This window comes from Hyperolius riggenbachi, chromosome 2 (assembly GCF_040937935.1).
Source record: "Hyperolius riggenbachi isolate aHypRig1 chromosome 2, aHypRig1.pri, whole genome shotgun sequence".
In the NCBI taxonomy this organism is placed as follows: domain Eukaryota; kingdom Metazoa; phylum Chordata; class Amphibia; order Anura; family Hyperoliidae; genus Hyperolius; species Hyperolius riggenbachi.
In genome coordinates this window covers 398,492,080-398,507,624 of record NC_090647.1, presented here as the reverse complement: position 1 = coordinate 398,507,624, position 15,545 = coordinate 398,492,080, and the positions used below count along the sequence as shown (strand labels likewise).

At 47.8% G+C, this 15,545-nt stretch overlaps 1 protein-coding gene across 4 annotated transcripts in view; it reads left to right on the top strand.

Moving 5' to 3' along the window:
* Positions 1-15,545, top strand: part of C2H1orf116 (chromosome 2 C1orf116 homolog) — a 281,079-nt gene that overhangs the window by 157,598 nt on the left and 107,936 nt on the right. Inside the window, exon 1 of one of the 4 annotated variants that reach the window (XM_068269785.1) lies at positions 6,862-6,925. The exons of 2 other annotated variants lie outside the window; for them this stretch is intronic. Coding sequence is in view for 1 of the 2 variants with exons in the window: in XM_068269784.1 (XP_068125885.1) it covers positions 7,228-7,233 (6 nt within the window). In the remaining variant the exon portion in view is untranslated. Of the gene's footprint in view, positions 1-6,861; positions 6,926-7,152; positions 7,234-15,545 lie in introns of those variants that run through there. One more of the 4 variants, XM_068269784.1, reaches the window with a different exon arrangement.

The window sequence follows — 15,545 nt, the reverse complement described above, 5'->3', positions numbered from 1 at the left end:
AAGGACATGCCTGCCCCTGTGGTGGCTGCCCCCCCGTGGCCCCTTTTGTTGAACCCCCCTTAGCCAACCTGGTAGTTTCCCCTTTGGGTCTGGTCCCAAAGAAGGAACCTAACACATACTGTCTGATTCATCACCTGTCCCACCCAAAAGGTTTGTTGGTCAATGATGGCATAGATCCGGAGATGTCATCGGTGGTTTATACATCCTTTGACCAGGCGGTTAGATGGGTTAAGCGCATAAGCCAAGGGGTGTTAATGGCTAAGACGGATGTGGAATCTGAATTCCGTTTGTTGCCAGTTCACCCTAACAGTTTCAATTTGTTGTGCTGTTTTTGCGAGTTTTTACGTGGATCTGTGCCTCCCCATGGGCTGTTCAATATCCTGTGATTATTTAGAAACTTTCAGCACTTTTGTGGAATGGGTGGTGAAGGAGAAGTCAGGTTCAGGATAAGTCATTCACTACCTGGGCGACTTTCTGTTCCTGGGACCGAAGGATACGTCTCTGTGTGCGTACCTCTTAGCCACCATACAGCAGGTCTGTTGGTCTTTCGGCATTCCCCTTGCGGAGGATAAGACAGAGGGCCCACAGACATGTATCAAGTTCTTGGGGATTGTCATTGATTCGGTCACCATGAAATGTCGTCTACCTGAGGACAAAGTGTCGGACCTGAGAGAGTGCACAGCCAGCGCATTGGGGGGTAAGAAGATCCAGGGACTTCAGTCGTTGCTAGGTGAGCTTTGCCTGCAGGATCATGCCCGTGGGGCATGTTTTCTGCAGGCGTACAGGCGCCGTACGGTTAACTGGGGAGCATCGAGAAGATTTGGTTATTGTGGCTCTCCTTAGAGAACTTTAATGGGCGTTTGGTTCCATGAATTGGAACTTTTTACGGACGCTTCGGGGTCTTTCGGCTATGGGGCCTACTTCACTGGTCAATGGAGTGCAGCCCCATGGCCGGAAGACTGGGTACAGGTGGGTTTCACGAGGAATCTGTTACTAGAGTTATTTCCGATAGTGGTCACGGTAGAGTTATAGGGTCAGTGCCTCAAGAACAAAAGAATCAGGTTTAACTGCGACAATTTGGGAGTAGTTACAGCCATTAATAAGGTCTCGGCCTCTTCCCCCCCCCCCCCCTGCTGTTCATTTGTTGTTCTATCCTAAATCAACACCAATGGGAATTCAGACAAACAGCTCCAACATTGTGGGCAGCCTTGGTGTGCTAATCGATGGGGAATTGAGTTTCAGGAACCAAATCTCATCCATAGTCAAATCTTCCTACTTTCATTTGAAGAACATTGCAAAAATGAAACATCTGATTCCCCCAGAGGATCTTCCAACCTTAGTTCACGCCTTCATCACATCACGGCTGGACTACTGCAATGCCCTTTATGCAGGCCTCCCCAAAAAGGACTTGCTCCGCCTGCAATTCGTGCAGAATGCTGCTGCCAGATTGCTAACACACCAGCCTCGCCACTGTCACATTACTCCGATCCTTCGCTCACTGCACTGGCTACCAGTAGAATGGAGAATACTCTTCAAGATTGGACTGCTGACATTCAAATCCCTGCACAATGAGGGCCCTGGATACATGAAGGACTTGCTGAAGCTGCACCACACCTTTCACAACCTCAGATCAGCAGGTTGGTGACTCCCAGAGTGCACCTCAAAACCTTTGGAGACAAAGCTTTCTGTCAATCTGCCCCTACTCTTTGGAACTCCCTGCCACACCCAGTAAAGACAGCCCCATCCCTGGAGTTATTCAAATCCAGACTGAAAAGCCACCTGTTTAGCCTGGCATTTCCGGACTTATAGAATTCTTCCTCTGTACCACGATTAACCAATCAACCAATAATTGGTCTGAGCCATGCTTATGCGCTTTGAGTCCTACGGGAGAAAAGCGCTTTACAAATGTTATTTGTTGTTGTTGCGTGTTTATCTCCGGAGATCAAAAACGGATCAATTGGGTAAGGGAAGGATGGTCACACATTGTTCCCGGTACTGGGCTCATTAGTCTACCCGGTAACGATGGTTCAATCCCTCTTGTCTATAAGGCCCACGCAGGGGGTTTCCTTCCTTTGGCATGAGGCAGGGACTCCGCTGTCCTGCTTACAGTTTGTCTCAGTGTTTAGGAAGGTGTTAGGCTTGTTGGGTTACTCTCCCAAGAGCTTTGCGTCCCATTTTTTCAGGATTGGAGCGACCACCGAAGCTGCGAGATGGGGCCTTAGCAATTCATGGATTGAGTGCATTGGTCGCTGGGCGTTTTCTTTCCTACGTTCGCCCCCACTTGTTGGAGCAGGCAGTCGGTGGGTGGCTGTTTGGGTTATGCCATGATAGCTGGTTACTTGTTGTTTTTTGTGTTGTTGTGTATATCAGACTCCTCCCCCTGCCTTGTGTGGCTCCTCGGCCATTCCTATGTTGCTTGGGGTTCTCGGTGAGGTGGAGCGCGGCCGGAAGGCCATCAGTTGGAACTGTCGCGTGCACAGGCTCTTTTGCAGTGGATGGGGGTACCTGGTGTGTTGTGGAACAGCGTGGTACCCGTGGTTCATCACTTTGCCAGACTGGACCGTGCCCCGGACATCTTGGTCATACACGCGGGTGGTAATGACCTGGCCTCACAACGTACCAGGCAGACATTGCAAAGGATATGAAGTTTGAAGTTTGACTTCTTGCGTCTGCGAGACAGTTTTCTGGGTACGGTGATAGTGTGGTTCGAAGGTTGTCATGGAGATGGGCCAGGTTAGTTGAGAGGGTGAATAGGTCTAGGAAGAAGCTCAACCGGGAGATGTCCCATTTCGTTGTAAGAAATGGAGGGGTGGCAGTGTGGCATGCAGACTTACAGATGGACGGGGTTCACCTAAATGCCGTGGGCACTGACCTCTGGTCTTTGGCCCTCAGCGAGGGCATTCAGCGGGCTCTTCAGTTGTCAATTTGCAGTCCAGTGTTTTATTTAATGGTGGAGGGTTATGGTATACCCTGTGGGTATGCTGCAAAAAGTCACAAATGTTGCACCAACATATAAATCATTGACAAATACTTAAAGACTTTGTGCTGCCTCACAGTCCACTAAGGAGTAAAAAAAAAAGTCCAGCTACACAGCCAGCGGGTCAAATCCACTCCGATCTTCACATCCAGTAAACCTCAGAAGAAAAAACAGAAGAAAAAGATCTTCATCGCATAAACTATCAGATCAATGAGACCAATCTTCCACCAATTATGGCCCGTGCAATGTCCTATAGGGCATCACCACTTGCTCGTGCTCCACCACCTATAGGGACCGCTCTCACCTCAGGCTATGGCTGCCTAGACCCACAGACAGCTTACGCAGCATGTGATTCCAGCCGATCAATTTTTCCACTTCCTTACACCTTCCAGCGTAACGCACAAGCAATTATCCCATAAAAAACATAAAATTACAGATCATTGTGCAGGCTGCAAAACTAGCCTTATGGAGGGAGACCAATGCCAGGAAAAGTCACCGTGCTTTGTTTATGGGGACCACCTCCTATACACACTGTGTCAACCACACCTCCAGGGATCATGCTCACCTTGTAAACAGGCTGCCCCAATCATAGACCGCTTAACAGCATATGTGTGCACGATCCTGTGACTCCCAGTCCCAGCACTCCTCTGTCAATATTGGTTACACCCTCCACTGCGTCCAGAATAAATCGCAGCCCACTGCAACTAGATAAAGCTAATATGGCATAAAACCTTCTATTAAAATAATAAAAAATAGTAGCGCTACTCACAAACATAGAAAAAATACAGGCACATCATGTATAAAACAAGGACGTCTCCTTCGTGCACTGCTGCTTCCTGCCCGCTAAGCCACGCCCTACGCGTTTTGTCTATCGACTCATCAGGGGCTCTGGGTCAGGTTTGGCTTGCAGTGCTAAAATACCCTCCCCTCATGCATATTCATCACCTTTTCGCGCCCATATTCTCATTAGCCCCCCTTACATGTATAATGACATTATCCACTTATGATGCACAAACCTTGCACACCTACTGCTGTGCTTTAATTTCCCTAATCAAACTGGTTCCACACCATAACTATTACCTCCAAATAGGTACTAGTATCCTCCTACTCCACGTTACTAACCCACCAACACACTACAAAACTACAAACCCAAAACACCATAAACACAAAAATATAAATATATATAAAAATTCAAAAAATATATATATATAAAAAAATAGAATAAAACAATTCTAAAAAAAAAAAAAATATTATATATATATCGCTGAAGCAGACAAGCTGGTAAATATACAGAGGTCTGTGGGAAAAACTCAGCTCTTTCCCTATTGTAAAGACTGCATGTAGACAGCTACATAAGGTATGTCACAGGTTGAAAAGTTTTTGACAGTCCCTAAACTCCAGGAGGGCTGCCTGCAGCTTGTGTGAGAGGCTGACCATCCCTTACATTCTCCACACCCCTATAGACGGTATACCTATATCATTCCTCTATTCCCACAATCCTCCCCACCATGTTGTTAATGTTTTGTTTTTGCTTTGGCAATGCTAAAATGCTAAAATGTATTTGGTCCTGCCAATAAAGCTTTTTTTTGGATTTGGCTGGCAGGGACAGGAGACACAGTACATGCAAGTAGCCTCTGTGTGATGTGGGACTGCAATACAGATAGCGATCTGCTCTATCTCAGTCTCTCCACTCCACCTGGGGGGCAATCTCCCCCCAGGCCCCCTTTCATTCAGTGATTTAGGGCTGGTGTCTGGTGTATTCAGGTTTGTTGTTGTAAAGCAATGCAAAATACTAGGCTAGCTGATAAAACTGCAATTAAAGGGCAGGCAAGCTGGTATATATACACAGCATGATGCAGAGCTTGCCTGGAGGGTCCGTGGGCAAAAATATGTCTCTCCCCTATGTCATAATGACTGCATCTTGTTAAACAAGGTGAACATTTTTTGACAGTCCCTAGACTCCAGGAGGGCTGCTTTCTGACTTGTGTGAGAGACTGGCAAGGACAGGAGTCCTATTACAGGCAAGTAGCCTCTGTGTGATGTGGGACTGCAATACAGATAATGCTCCATCTCAGGCTATTCTCAATTTCTCTCCACTCCTCTTCTCTCTGGGCTAGTGAACGCCAAAATCACAATAGCAATCGCTAGCAATTAGTGAGTGTGATTTTTAGAGTGATTTCTGAATGAATCACTCAAAAAAATGCTACATGCGGTATACCTGCGATTTTGAAAAAATCACAACGCTGCTGTGGGAACACCCACATAGGGTAACATTAGCCAAGCACTTTTCAAATCAATGTTGATTTGAAAAACGCTCAGAAGCCCTCTTGCTTGGCACCAGCCCTCCTTCATTCACCTTTGTTTCCCTCTTCCCCTAGTGCTGGCTGGCTGTGTCTTCTTGTCATACAGGAAAGCTAAATAAAAGTGCAATCCTGGTGAGGCAAATTATTATTATTTAGTATTTATATAGCGCCGCCATCTTCCGCAGATGCATATATCCCTGCATCATATGGGTATCGCTTGCGCTATGTGACATGTGACATATTCCACTGAATTGTCCATACTAAGTCTATCTCCCGTTCCTCTCTTGTAGAGTTGTTCCAGCGCTGTCCCCTGTTCAAATTTGCTGCTTCCAGAATCCCTCAGAAACACTTGTGTCCTTGAGTACTTCCAAAGATAGGCAGCTCCATAATACGCCAGCGCACTTTTGTGCATGGGCAGTAGGGAGCCACCTGTATTCAGAAGCACTCTGGGACATAAGTGCTTCTGGACCTTTCAGGAATCCCCCCGTTAAAAATCCTGCGTTTGCCCCTGTATGTATGTATATATATATATATATATATATATATATATATATATAATTTTAAACATTCAGGATTTGTAGTTTTGTAGTGTGTTGGTGGGTTAGTAACGTGGAGTAGGGGGATACTAGTACCTGTTTGGAGGTAATAGTTATGGTGTGGAACCAGTTTGGTGTCACGATTAGAGTGGTAGACATGGCGCACAGCGGATATAAATGTCAGAAAAAACACAATTAAACTTTTTTTAAGGGGGGAGGTGAGGTCCTTCGGATGGGGGAAGCAAGAATAATGGGGGGATGTAGTCAGAGCACAATATTTTTTGGGTTATGGCACTGAGATGTTGATGATGGCCATATAATGGGGCACTGTCGAGAAGGATAGGGGTATATGTATGCCACAATCTAATGGGGATGAGATTCTGAGTTTTTGGTGGGTTAAGATTGTATAAAGGGTGTTTAATGTAACAAATTACACTATTCTGGGGTCTTAATCATATGAGAAGGTAAGGGCACATATAATTATAGGTGGCCATGTGTATTTATTGAATAGATGGGAATGTGGACTAATGCATAGTAACAAATGGGTATGGGGGAATTTCACACTATATATAACTGAATTGGATATCTGATATATGATATGATAGGATATATAACTGAATTGTATATAACTGAACTGTAGCAGTTAAGAGTGTAGTAATATGTCACTGTTTGGCAGATAGATGTGAACAAGTGTGGATACTCGGGTGGATAGGGGAGGCAGTTGGTCCTTATTGATTGTTTAAATTTAATTTAGTTCTTTTGGATGTAAATGATGCAGGAACTATGCATGGACCTTAGCTCAAGCAAAGCTGCATTTGTGATATACGATGTTGGTAAGGTTGCTACAGCAACCGGAGATTGAGATGGTGAGTCGACCAGCACATGCGCCCAATGATGGCCCAAGTGAGCATACGGAAGCGGTATCCTAGGCCCTCGCGGGTGTACAAGTGCAGCAGCGCAGAAGGTCTGGGGGGGCTGGAGATGGCGCGTGCACACAATTTGCCTTGGTTGTGGAGCGTGGATTGGTGTTTGCGCTCCACGGAAGGTAAAGTCTCGCAGGATCTGAGGCAGCGCAGGCGCATAGTGGAGGAGCGGTGTAGCGATATTAGGTAAATTTGAGCAATAGGATATATGATTAGGGAAATTAAAGCACAGCAGTAGGCGTGCAAGGTTTTTGCATCATAGGCAGATAATGTCATTATACATGTAAGGGGGGCTAATGAGAATATGGGCACGAAAAGGTGATGAATATGCATGAGGGGAGGGTATTTTAGCACTGCAAGCCAATCCTGACCCAGAGCCCCTGATGAGTCGATAGACGAAATGCGTAGGGCGTGGCTTAGCGGCCAGGAAGCAGCAGTGCACGAAGGAGACGTCCTTGTTTTATACATGAAGTGCCTGTATTTTTTCTATGTTTGTGAGTAGCGCTACTATTTTTTATTAATCTTAATAAAAGGTTTTATGCCATATTAGCTTTATCTAGTTGAAGTGGGCTGCGATTTATTCTGGAAGCTGTGGAGGGTGTAACCAATATTGATAGAGGAGTGCTGGGAGTCACAGGATCGTGCACACATATGCTGTTAAGCGGTCTATGAATGGGGCAGCCTGTTTATTAGGTGAGCAGTGCACGATCCCTGGAGGTGTGGGTGACACAGTGTTTATAGGAGGTGGTCCCCATAAACAAAGCATGGTGACTTTTCCTGGCATTGGTCTCCCTCCATAAGGGTAGTTTTTCAGCCTGCGCAATGATCTGTAATTTTATGTATTTTTATGGGATAATTGCCTGTGAGTTACACTGGAAGGTGTAAGGAATAGAGATGGCCCGAACAGTTCGCCAGCGAACGGTTCCCGGCGAACTTCTGGGGTTCGCGAACGCGGAGAACCGCAGACTTTTACGGAAGTTCCGTTCTCCCCCATAGTGCATCATGGGGGTCAACTTTGACCCTCTACATCACAGTCAGCAGGCACATTCTAGCCAATTAGGCTACACTCCCTGATGGAGCCCCCCCCCCTTATAAAAGGCAGGCAGCATCAGGCTTTTCACTCACTCGTGTGCCTGCAGTATTTAGTGAAGGGATAGCTGCTGCAGACTCTCATAGGGAAAGCTTAGTTAGGCTCTTGTAAGCTTGTTAGCTTGCTCCTAGCTGATTCTTATTGCTAAAAAAAGCACCCCACAACAGCTCTTTTGAGAGCTAATCTTGTTTTTTTTTCTGTGTCCCACTGACACTTGTGTTGCATAGAGAGACTTGCTAATTCCTACTGTGTGTGCCACTGCCAGGCCCAGGACATTCAGTGACTACTACCTGTGTGTGTGTGACAGGTGCACATTGTAATACCCATCACTGCATATACCTACTACTACCTGTTGTTCACTTCAATACACCCACCCACCTACGTGAGTGCACGCAGTGTGATATACCACTTCGTGCATACCTGTTAACTGCACCTGTGTGACTGCACATTGTATTACTCAAGTAAGTGCATACCTTTCACTTCATCCCCCCCGATATGGACAAAACAGACAAAACAGGTAGAGGCAGAGGTAGAGGCAGACCCAGAGGAAGGCCACCCGGCAGGTCTGTGTGAGGTCATGCTGATGTGATTTCATGTGCAGCCCTGGACCGAAGTACAGTGCTCAGAAGAAGGCACGTGTCCAATCAACTCCCAAGATTGTCAGGACGTGGTTGACTATTTAACACAGAACACCTCATCTTCCGCAGCCACCAGCGCTACTCCAAGTACCACATCCGCTACATTTGACAGTTCGCAGGAGTTATGTGGTGGGGATCACTAATGCACAGCCATTATTGTTACAACCAGATGAAGGCACTAAGCAAGTTACACCACCTCATATGTCTGAGTTAGGTGACACTATAGACGTAACGTGTGCGGAGGGGGATGATGAAGTACCTGCTGTTGGTGCAGTTTTGGAGGTGTCTGAGGCAAGCGAAGCTGGGCAGGATGATTATGATGATGACGATGATACGGATCCCATGTATGTTCCCATTAGAGGAGATGAACAGGGGGACAGTTCAGAGGGGGAGTCAGAGAAGAGTAGGAGGAGACGAGTTCCTGAAAGAAGCAGGGGGAGCTCGTCATCAGAAACAGCTGGGGGCAATGTCCGGCACCATGTATCGCCACCTATGTACAGCCAGCCAACATTCCCTTGAACGTCAGCTGCTGATGCCACCATAGTGCCATCACCCAAGGGGGGCTCAGCGGTTTGGAAATTTTTTAATGTGTCTGCCTCAGATCAGAGCAATGCCATCTGTTCTCTCTGCCTCCAAAAATTGAGCCGTGGAAAGGCCAAAACCCATGTAGAGACAAGTGCCTTACGAAGGCACATGGAGAAAAGGCACAAACTGCAATGGGAAGAGCACCTGAGCAAAAGCAGAACACAAAAGAAAAGCCACCCTCCTTCTACTCTTCCTCCTTCAGGTGCATCATCTTCAGCTGCTTTGTCCCTTGCACCTTCACAGCCACCCTCCTCCACTCCGCTTCTGACCTTGAGCGGTTCCTGCTCTTCTGCCCACAGCAGCCAGGTGTCTGTGAAGGAAATCTTTGAGCGAAATAAGCCAATTTCTGCCAGTCACCCCCTTGCCCGGTGTCTGACAGCGGGCTTGGAGGAACTGTTAGCTCGCAAGCTGTTACCATACCAACTGGTGGACTCTGAGGCCTTCTGTAAATTTGTGGACACTGCAATGGAAGATGCCAGGCCGCAATTATTTCTTTCAAAAGGCGATACCCAAACTGTACCGTGAAGTTGAGAGGCAAGTGGTGTCATCTCTGGCACACAGCGTTGGGTCAAGGGTCCACCTGACCATGGATGCCTGGTCTGCCAAGCACGGTCAGGGCAGGTACATTACTTACACAGCCCATTGGGTCAACCTGGTGACCGATTGCAAGCAGGGAGTACATGGATGTGCAGCGGACCAACTTGTGACACCTCCGTGGCTTGCAGACAAGCTTCCTGCCACCTCCTCTCCTCCTGCTACAGCCTTCGCTGTTGTCATCCTCCTCCTTCTTGGCTGAGTGGCAGTTCAACTCCACTGGTGCTGCGATCTCCTCTCCAGCTACACAGCCCCAGCTCCCCAGGGCCTAAGCGGCATGCCAGGTACGACGGTGTCACACCATCTTAGACATGTCTTGCCTTAAAACGGAGAGTCACACTGGACCAGCTCTCCTGGCTGCTCTTAACAAACAGGTGGATCAGTGGCTGACCCTGCACGAGCTGGAGATTGGCAACGTGGTGTGTGACAACGGGTTGAATTTGGGAAAGCTGACACATGTACCCTGCATGGTACATGTGCTGAATCTAGTCATTCAAAGATTTGTGTCAAAGTACCCAGGCTTAGAGGACGTCCTGAAGCAGGCCAGGAAGTTGTGTGGGCATTTCAGGTGGTCTTACACGGCCATGGCACACTTTGCAGAGATTCAGCGGAGAAACAAGTTGCCAGTGAGACACCTCATTTCAATAGCCCAACTCGCTGGAATTCAACCCTCCTTATGTTCTCTCGCCTGCTAGAAAAGGAGAAAGCCGTCACCCAGTACCTCTATAATTTCAGTAGAAGGACACAATCTGGAGAGATGGGGATGTTCTGGCCCAAAAACTGGACACTCATGCAAAATGCATGCAGGCTCATGCGGCCGTTTGAGGAGGTGACCGACCTGGTGAGTCGCAGTGAAGGCACCATCAGCGACTTGATCCCATTCGCTTACTTCCTGCAGCGTGCCGTGCGTGGAGTGGTGGATCAAGCTGTGGACGAGCGTGAAGAGAAACAGTTTTGGGAGGAACAGTTGTGGGAGCAATTTTCAGCAGAACCAGATGTTTCCTCAACACCTGCGGCAGCACAGAGGGGGAGGAGGAGGAGGAAGAGTCATGTGGGGAAGAGGAGTCAGACTCGGATAATGAGGAAGGTGTTTCTTTGGAGGAGGCGGCAGAAGAACAACCGCAGCAGGCATCGCAGGGGGCTTATGCTGCTCAACGTTCCCATGGTATTGTTCGTGGCTGGGGGGAGGAGGAGGACTTACCTGACGTCACTGAGGAAGAGCAAGAGGAGATGGATAGTACATCTGCATCCAACTTTGTGCAGATGGCGTCTTTCATGCTGTCCAGCCTGTTGAGGGACCCCTGTATAAAAAAACTCAAGGGGAATGAGCTGTACTGGGTGGCCACGCTACTAGCCCCTCGGTATAGGCACAAAGTGGCGGACATGTTACCAACTCACCTGAAGGCAGAAAGGATGCAGAACAAGCTGGCAACTATGCTTTACAGTGCGTTCAAGGATGATGTCACAGCACAATGGAATAAAGGTACCACTGCCAGTAATCCTTCTCCCATGTTCACGCAGGCAAAAACAGGATGCTCTAGCGATCTCGTGGTGATGTCAGACATGCAGACATTCTTTAGTCCATTCTTTAGCCTTAGCGCTTCCAGATCCACCCTCCACCAACGCCTGGATCGGCAGGTAGCCGACTACCTGGCCTTAAGTGTGGATGTAGACACTGTAAGCAGCAATGAACCCTTGGACTACTGGGTGCGTAGGCTCGACCTGTGGCCAGAGCTGTCCCAATTTGCCATCCAACTTCTGTCTTGCCCTGCCTCAAAGTGTCTTGTCAGAAAGGACCTTCAGCGCAGCTGGAGGCATTGTCACTGAGAAGAGAAGTCGCCTAAGTCACAAAAGTGTTCAGTACCTCACCTTTATCAAAATTAATGAGGCATGGATCCCGGAGGCCTACTGCCCGCCCCAAGACTAAGTCAGTCCCCACACACAGCATCTCTGCCTGCACGCCGTGTGACTGCCTGCCCCAAGACTAAGTCGCTCCCCACACAGCACCTCTGCCCACAGGCCACTTGACTGCCTTCTCCGCCAACACCAACAGGGTCCAGGACTCCAGGTGGATTCCTGAATTTTTAAGGCCACTGCTAGCAGCAGCCGCTATACTAATTTTTCTGGTGCGTGTACATGCCTGCCTAATTTTTCTGGCTGCATTGCAGCTGCAACAACAAAACAAAAGGCATGTACATGTGCCAATTCCCCTTCGTGATCATTACCTTGCCGCGGTGAAGGGGCTTGCGTATCACAATGAAGCAATGACCGCCGGCTATATGAGTGTCTTGGGGGGGGGGGGGGGGCACACCCAAGATAATAAGGTCGTTGCTTCATTGTGGACAGAAAAAATTTGATCAGCTGGACGGTCACTGTTATTCTATCATTGAGCTACCACAGCCCGGCGACCATATGGGCTTGAAAACCGTCACGGCCTGCACTCTCGCCATGGTGCGCACCAGTCCAGCATGGCCATCACAACACAAACAGCTGTTTGCGGTGCGTTACACAGTGAGTTTGGTGTGTCAATGTGAAGCAGTACTCTAATTGCACTCCCTGATTGATGTATATGTTACGGCCAGAACCCGAAGTTTGGCCAGAACTAGAAGTGGCCGGCCACTTCGGGTTCTGGCCGGCCAATGTGCGAACTGGCCGCTGCGCTGCGGCCAATGTGAGAAATGCAACAATTCCTGTAAGGTTAATGGGATGTTGTGGCCGCAGCGCAGCGGGCAAATGTATCACACATCTTTACTTTATTCAATGACATTAAGCCGCCCGGCTTTTTCTCTGCCTCTCTCCTCCCCCCCCCCCCCGCCTCTCTCTCCTCCCCCCGCCTCTCTCTCTTCTTCTCTTATGGGCAGCCGGGCGGGGACACGCGTGTCCCTCCGGAGTCGTTCGTCGCGGCAGGGGTATCCTGCCGTTCTTGCAGAGCGGGTGCTGGCAGAAGCGATGTCTGCAGCCTCCCCGCTCTGCTCTCCTGCCGCGACGAACGACTCTCCTGGACACGCGTGTCCCCCGCCCGGCTGCCCATAAGAGAAGGAAGAGAGAGAGGCGAGGGGAGGAGAGAGAGGCGAGGGGAAGAGAGAAAGCGGGGAAAAAGCCGGTCGGCTTAATGTCATTGAATAAAGTAAAGATGTGTGATACATTTGCCCGCTGCGCTGCGGCCACAACATCCCATTAACTTTACAGGAATTGTTGCATTTCTCACATTGGCCGCAGCGCAGCGGCCAGTTCGCACATTGGCCGGCCAGAACCCGAAGTGGCCGGCCACTTCTAGTTCTGGCCAAACTTCGGGTTCTGGCCGTAACATATACACATGCAGGATGTTTTAAAGCACGTTAGGCCTGCAATTTAGCATTCAGTGTGATTTCTGCCCTTAAAAACGCTGCTTTGGGTCAAATCCAGATTTTTCCCTGGGACTTTTGGCATTTATCTCACTCCGCCATGCCCCTCTCCAGGTGTTAGACCCATTGAAACATCTTTTTCATCACTTTTCTGGCCAGCATAAGTTTCTAGTTTTCAAAGTTCGCCTCCCCATTGAAGTCTATTGCAGTTCGCGAAAGTTTGCGCGAACCGAACTTTTGCGGAAGTTCGCGTACCGAAAATCGGAGGTTCGGGCCATCTCTAGTAAGGAAGTGGAAACATTGATCGGTTGGAATCACATGCTGTGTAAGCTGTCTGTGGGTCTAGGCAGCCATAGCCTAAGGTGAGAGCGGTCCCTATAGGTGGTGGAGCACAAGCAAGTGGCGATATCCTATAGGACATCGCACAGGCCATAATTGGTGGAAGATTGGTCTCGTTGATCTGATAGTTTATGCGATGAAGATCTTTTTCTTCTGAGGTTTACTGGATGTGAAGATCGGAGTGGATTTGACCCTGTGGCTGTGTAGCTGGGGACTTTTTTTCGACTCCGTAGTGGACTGTGAGGCAGCGCAAAGTCTTTGTCTATGATTTATATGTTGGTGCAACATTTGGGACTTTTTGCAGCATATCCGCAGGGGACGATAGGTTTTGTTTAAGAGTGGAGCTCGCTGAGATATTTAATCTTGAGGGTTAATGTAGGGGTGATGTTTGGATAATGTGGGAGATGTTTAGACTTTGCCCTTATCAAGTGGAGCTCGTACTGGGGGACCAAGGGACCTGGGGAGGGCACCCATGATAGGGCGAGGCAGGCGATCAGCATTTACAGAGGTTACTTTAGTGGGGAGGGGAATGGAAGTCAGGGACCAATGATTTCAAAGGTGGAAGGCTAGGTCAAGGGTGCTAGTATTTAAGAGGTGGGACGGAGCAGTTTTCCCTAGGGATTCTTCTGGAATCGAGCTCTCTCCCTCCCTCCCTGATGTGTTGTTATTATATGTTCATGTTGTCACTTTCTTGTCATTGCAGCTGGAGGGGGGTGGTATCCGGAGGTGGCCAGTTAATGTGAGGGGAGGTTTCACCTCGGTGTGAATTCCTGCATGATGGCCAGCATATTCAAAGATTGGTTACCGTTAGGCATGCAGCTGTCCCCGAGTGGGCGTTTTGTTAGCTGCTTGCCTCTTACCCGTGTGGACCTCTGGATCACCTCTTTATTTTCAGTAATTTGATGTTGACATTTTGATTGTTAAAGGGGCACTATGGCGAAAAATTGTAAAATTTAAAATATGTGCAAACATATACAAATAAGTACATTTTTTTCCAGAGTAAAATAAGCCATACATTACTTTTCTCCTATGTTGCTGTCACTTACAATAGCTAGTAGAAATCTAACAAAAGCGACAGGTTTTGCATCCCTTCATACTGGATTCTCTGGGATTTATTTATTTTCAGAAGCACTTAGTGAATGGCAGTTGCTCCGTCCAACTGCCAAACAACTGTGTAGCAAGCAGGGAAGCTGGCCAGCATCATTGTTTAAATCCTTTTTAGGGAATAACGTTATAAAGAATAAAAGCCTTGCTAGGAATCCCCTACGAAAAGATGGACTAGACCAAAACCTGTCGCTTCTGTCAGATTTCTACTACCGACTGTAAGTGACAGCAGCATAGGAGAAAAGTAATTCATGGCTCATTTTACTCTGGAAAAAAGTTTACATCTTATTTGTCTGTTTGCACATATTTTAAATTTTACATTTTCTGCCATAGTGCCCCTATAATGTTTTGTTAAATTAAGATAAAGGGCTGCTTTGGCCTTTTTTCACCAATGTCAAATTGCAGTCCAGTGTTTTATTTAAAGGTGGAGGGTTATGGTATGTGTGGTACAAAATTAAATAAATACTTGCTGCCGCTCTTAGTCTTGTATTAGTATACCTTTATTGAGAACCGTAGAAAAAATCACAACACCTGCCCTAAAAACATTTAAAATAAAAAAATTGGCCATTTGGATAGATGGCAAGATTAAAAGGCTGGTGGCGTCCTTGCCCTCCTATGTGCAGGACTCAAGAGATGTCTTGAGACTGATCGGGGAGATGTAAATTGAACCTGGTGATTTTCTCGTGGGGATAGACGTGGAGAGTTTATATACGTCTATCCCGCACGAGGTGGGGCTTGATGCCCTGAAATTCTTTCTCACTGATGCCTATCCTGATGTGCCCGTGCACAATGATTTTGTAGTGCATGCCATGAGATATGTTCTAGAGCACAACTGTTTCTTGTTCAACGATACCCACTATAGGCAGGTGCGAGGTACGTCCATGGGGGCGTCGTGCGCACCTGCCTATGCCTGTTTACATCTAGGCTTGTGGGAGAGAAAAGATGTATATACGTTACCTCAGTTCGACGCACATGTAAAGATGTGGCTTCGGTTCATAGATGATGTGCTGGTGGTGTGGAGAGGGTCAGAGACCGAATTGGAAATGTTTTTGGATTGTCTAAATCTCAACCAACGAAATATACATCTCACATATGTTCACAGTCTGACTGGA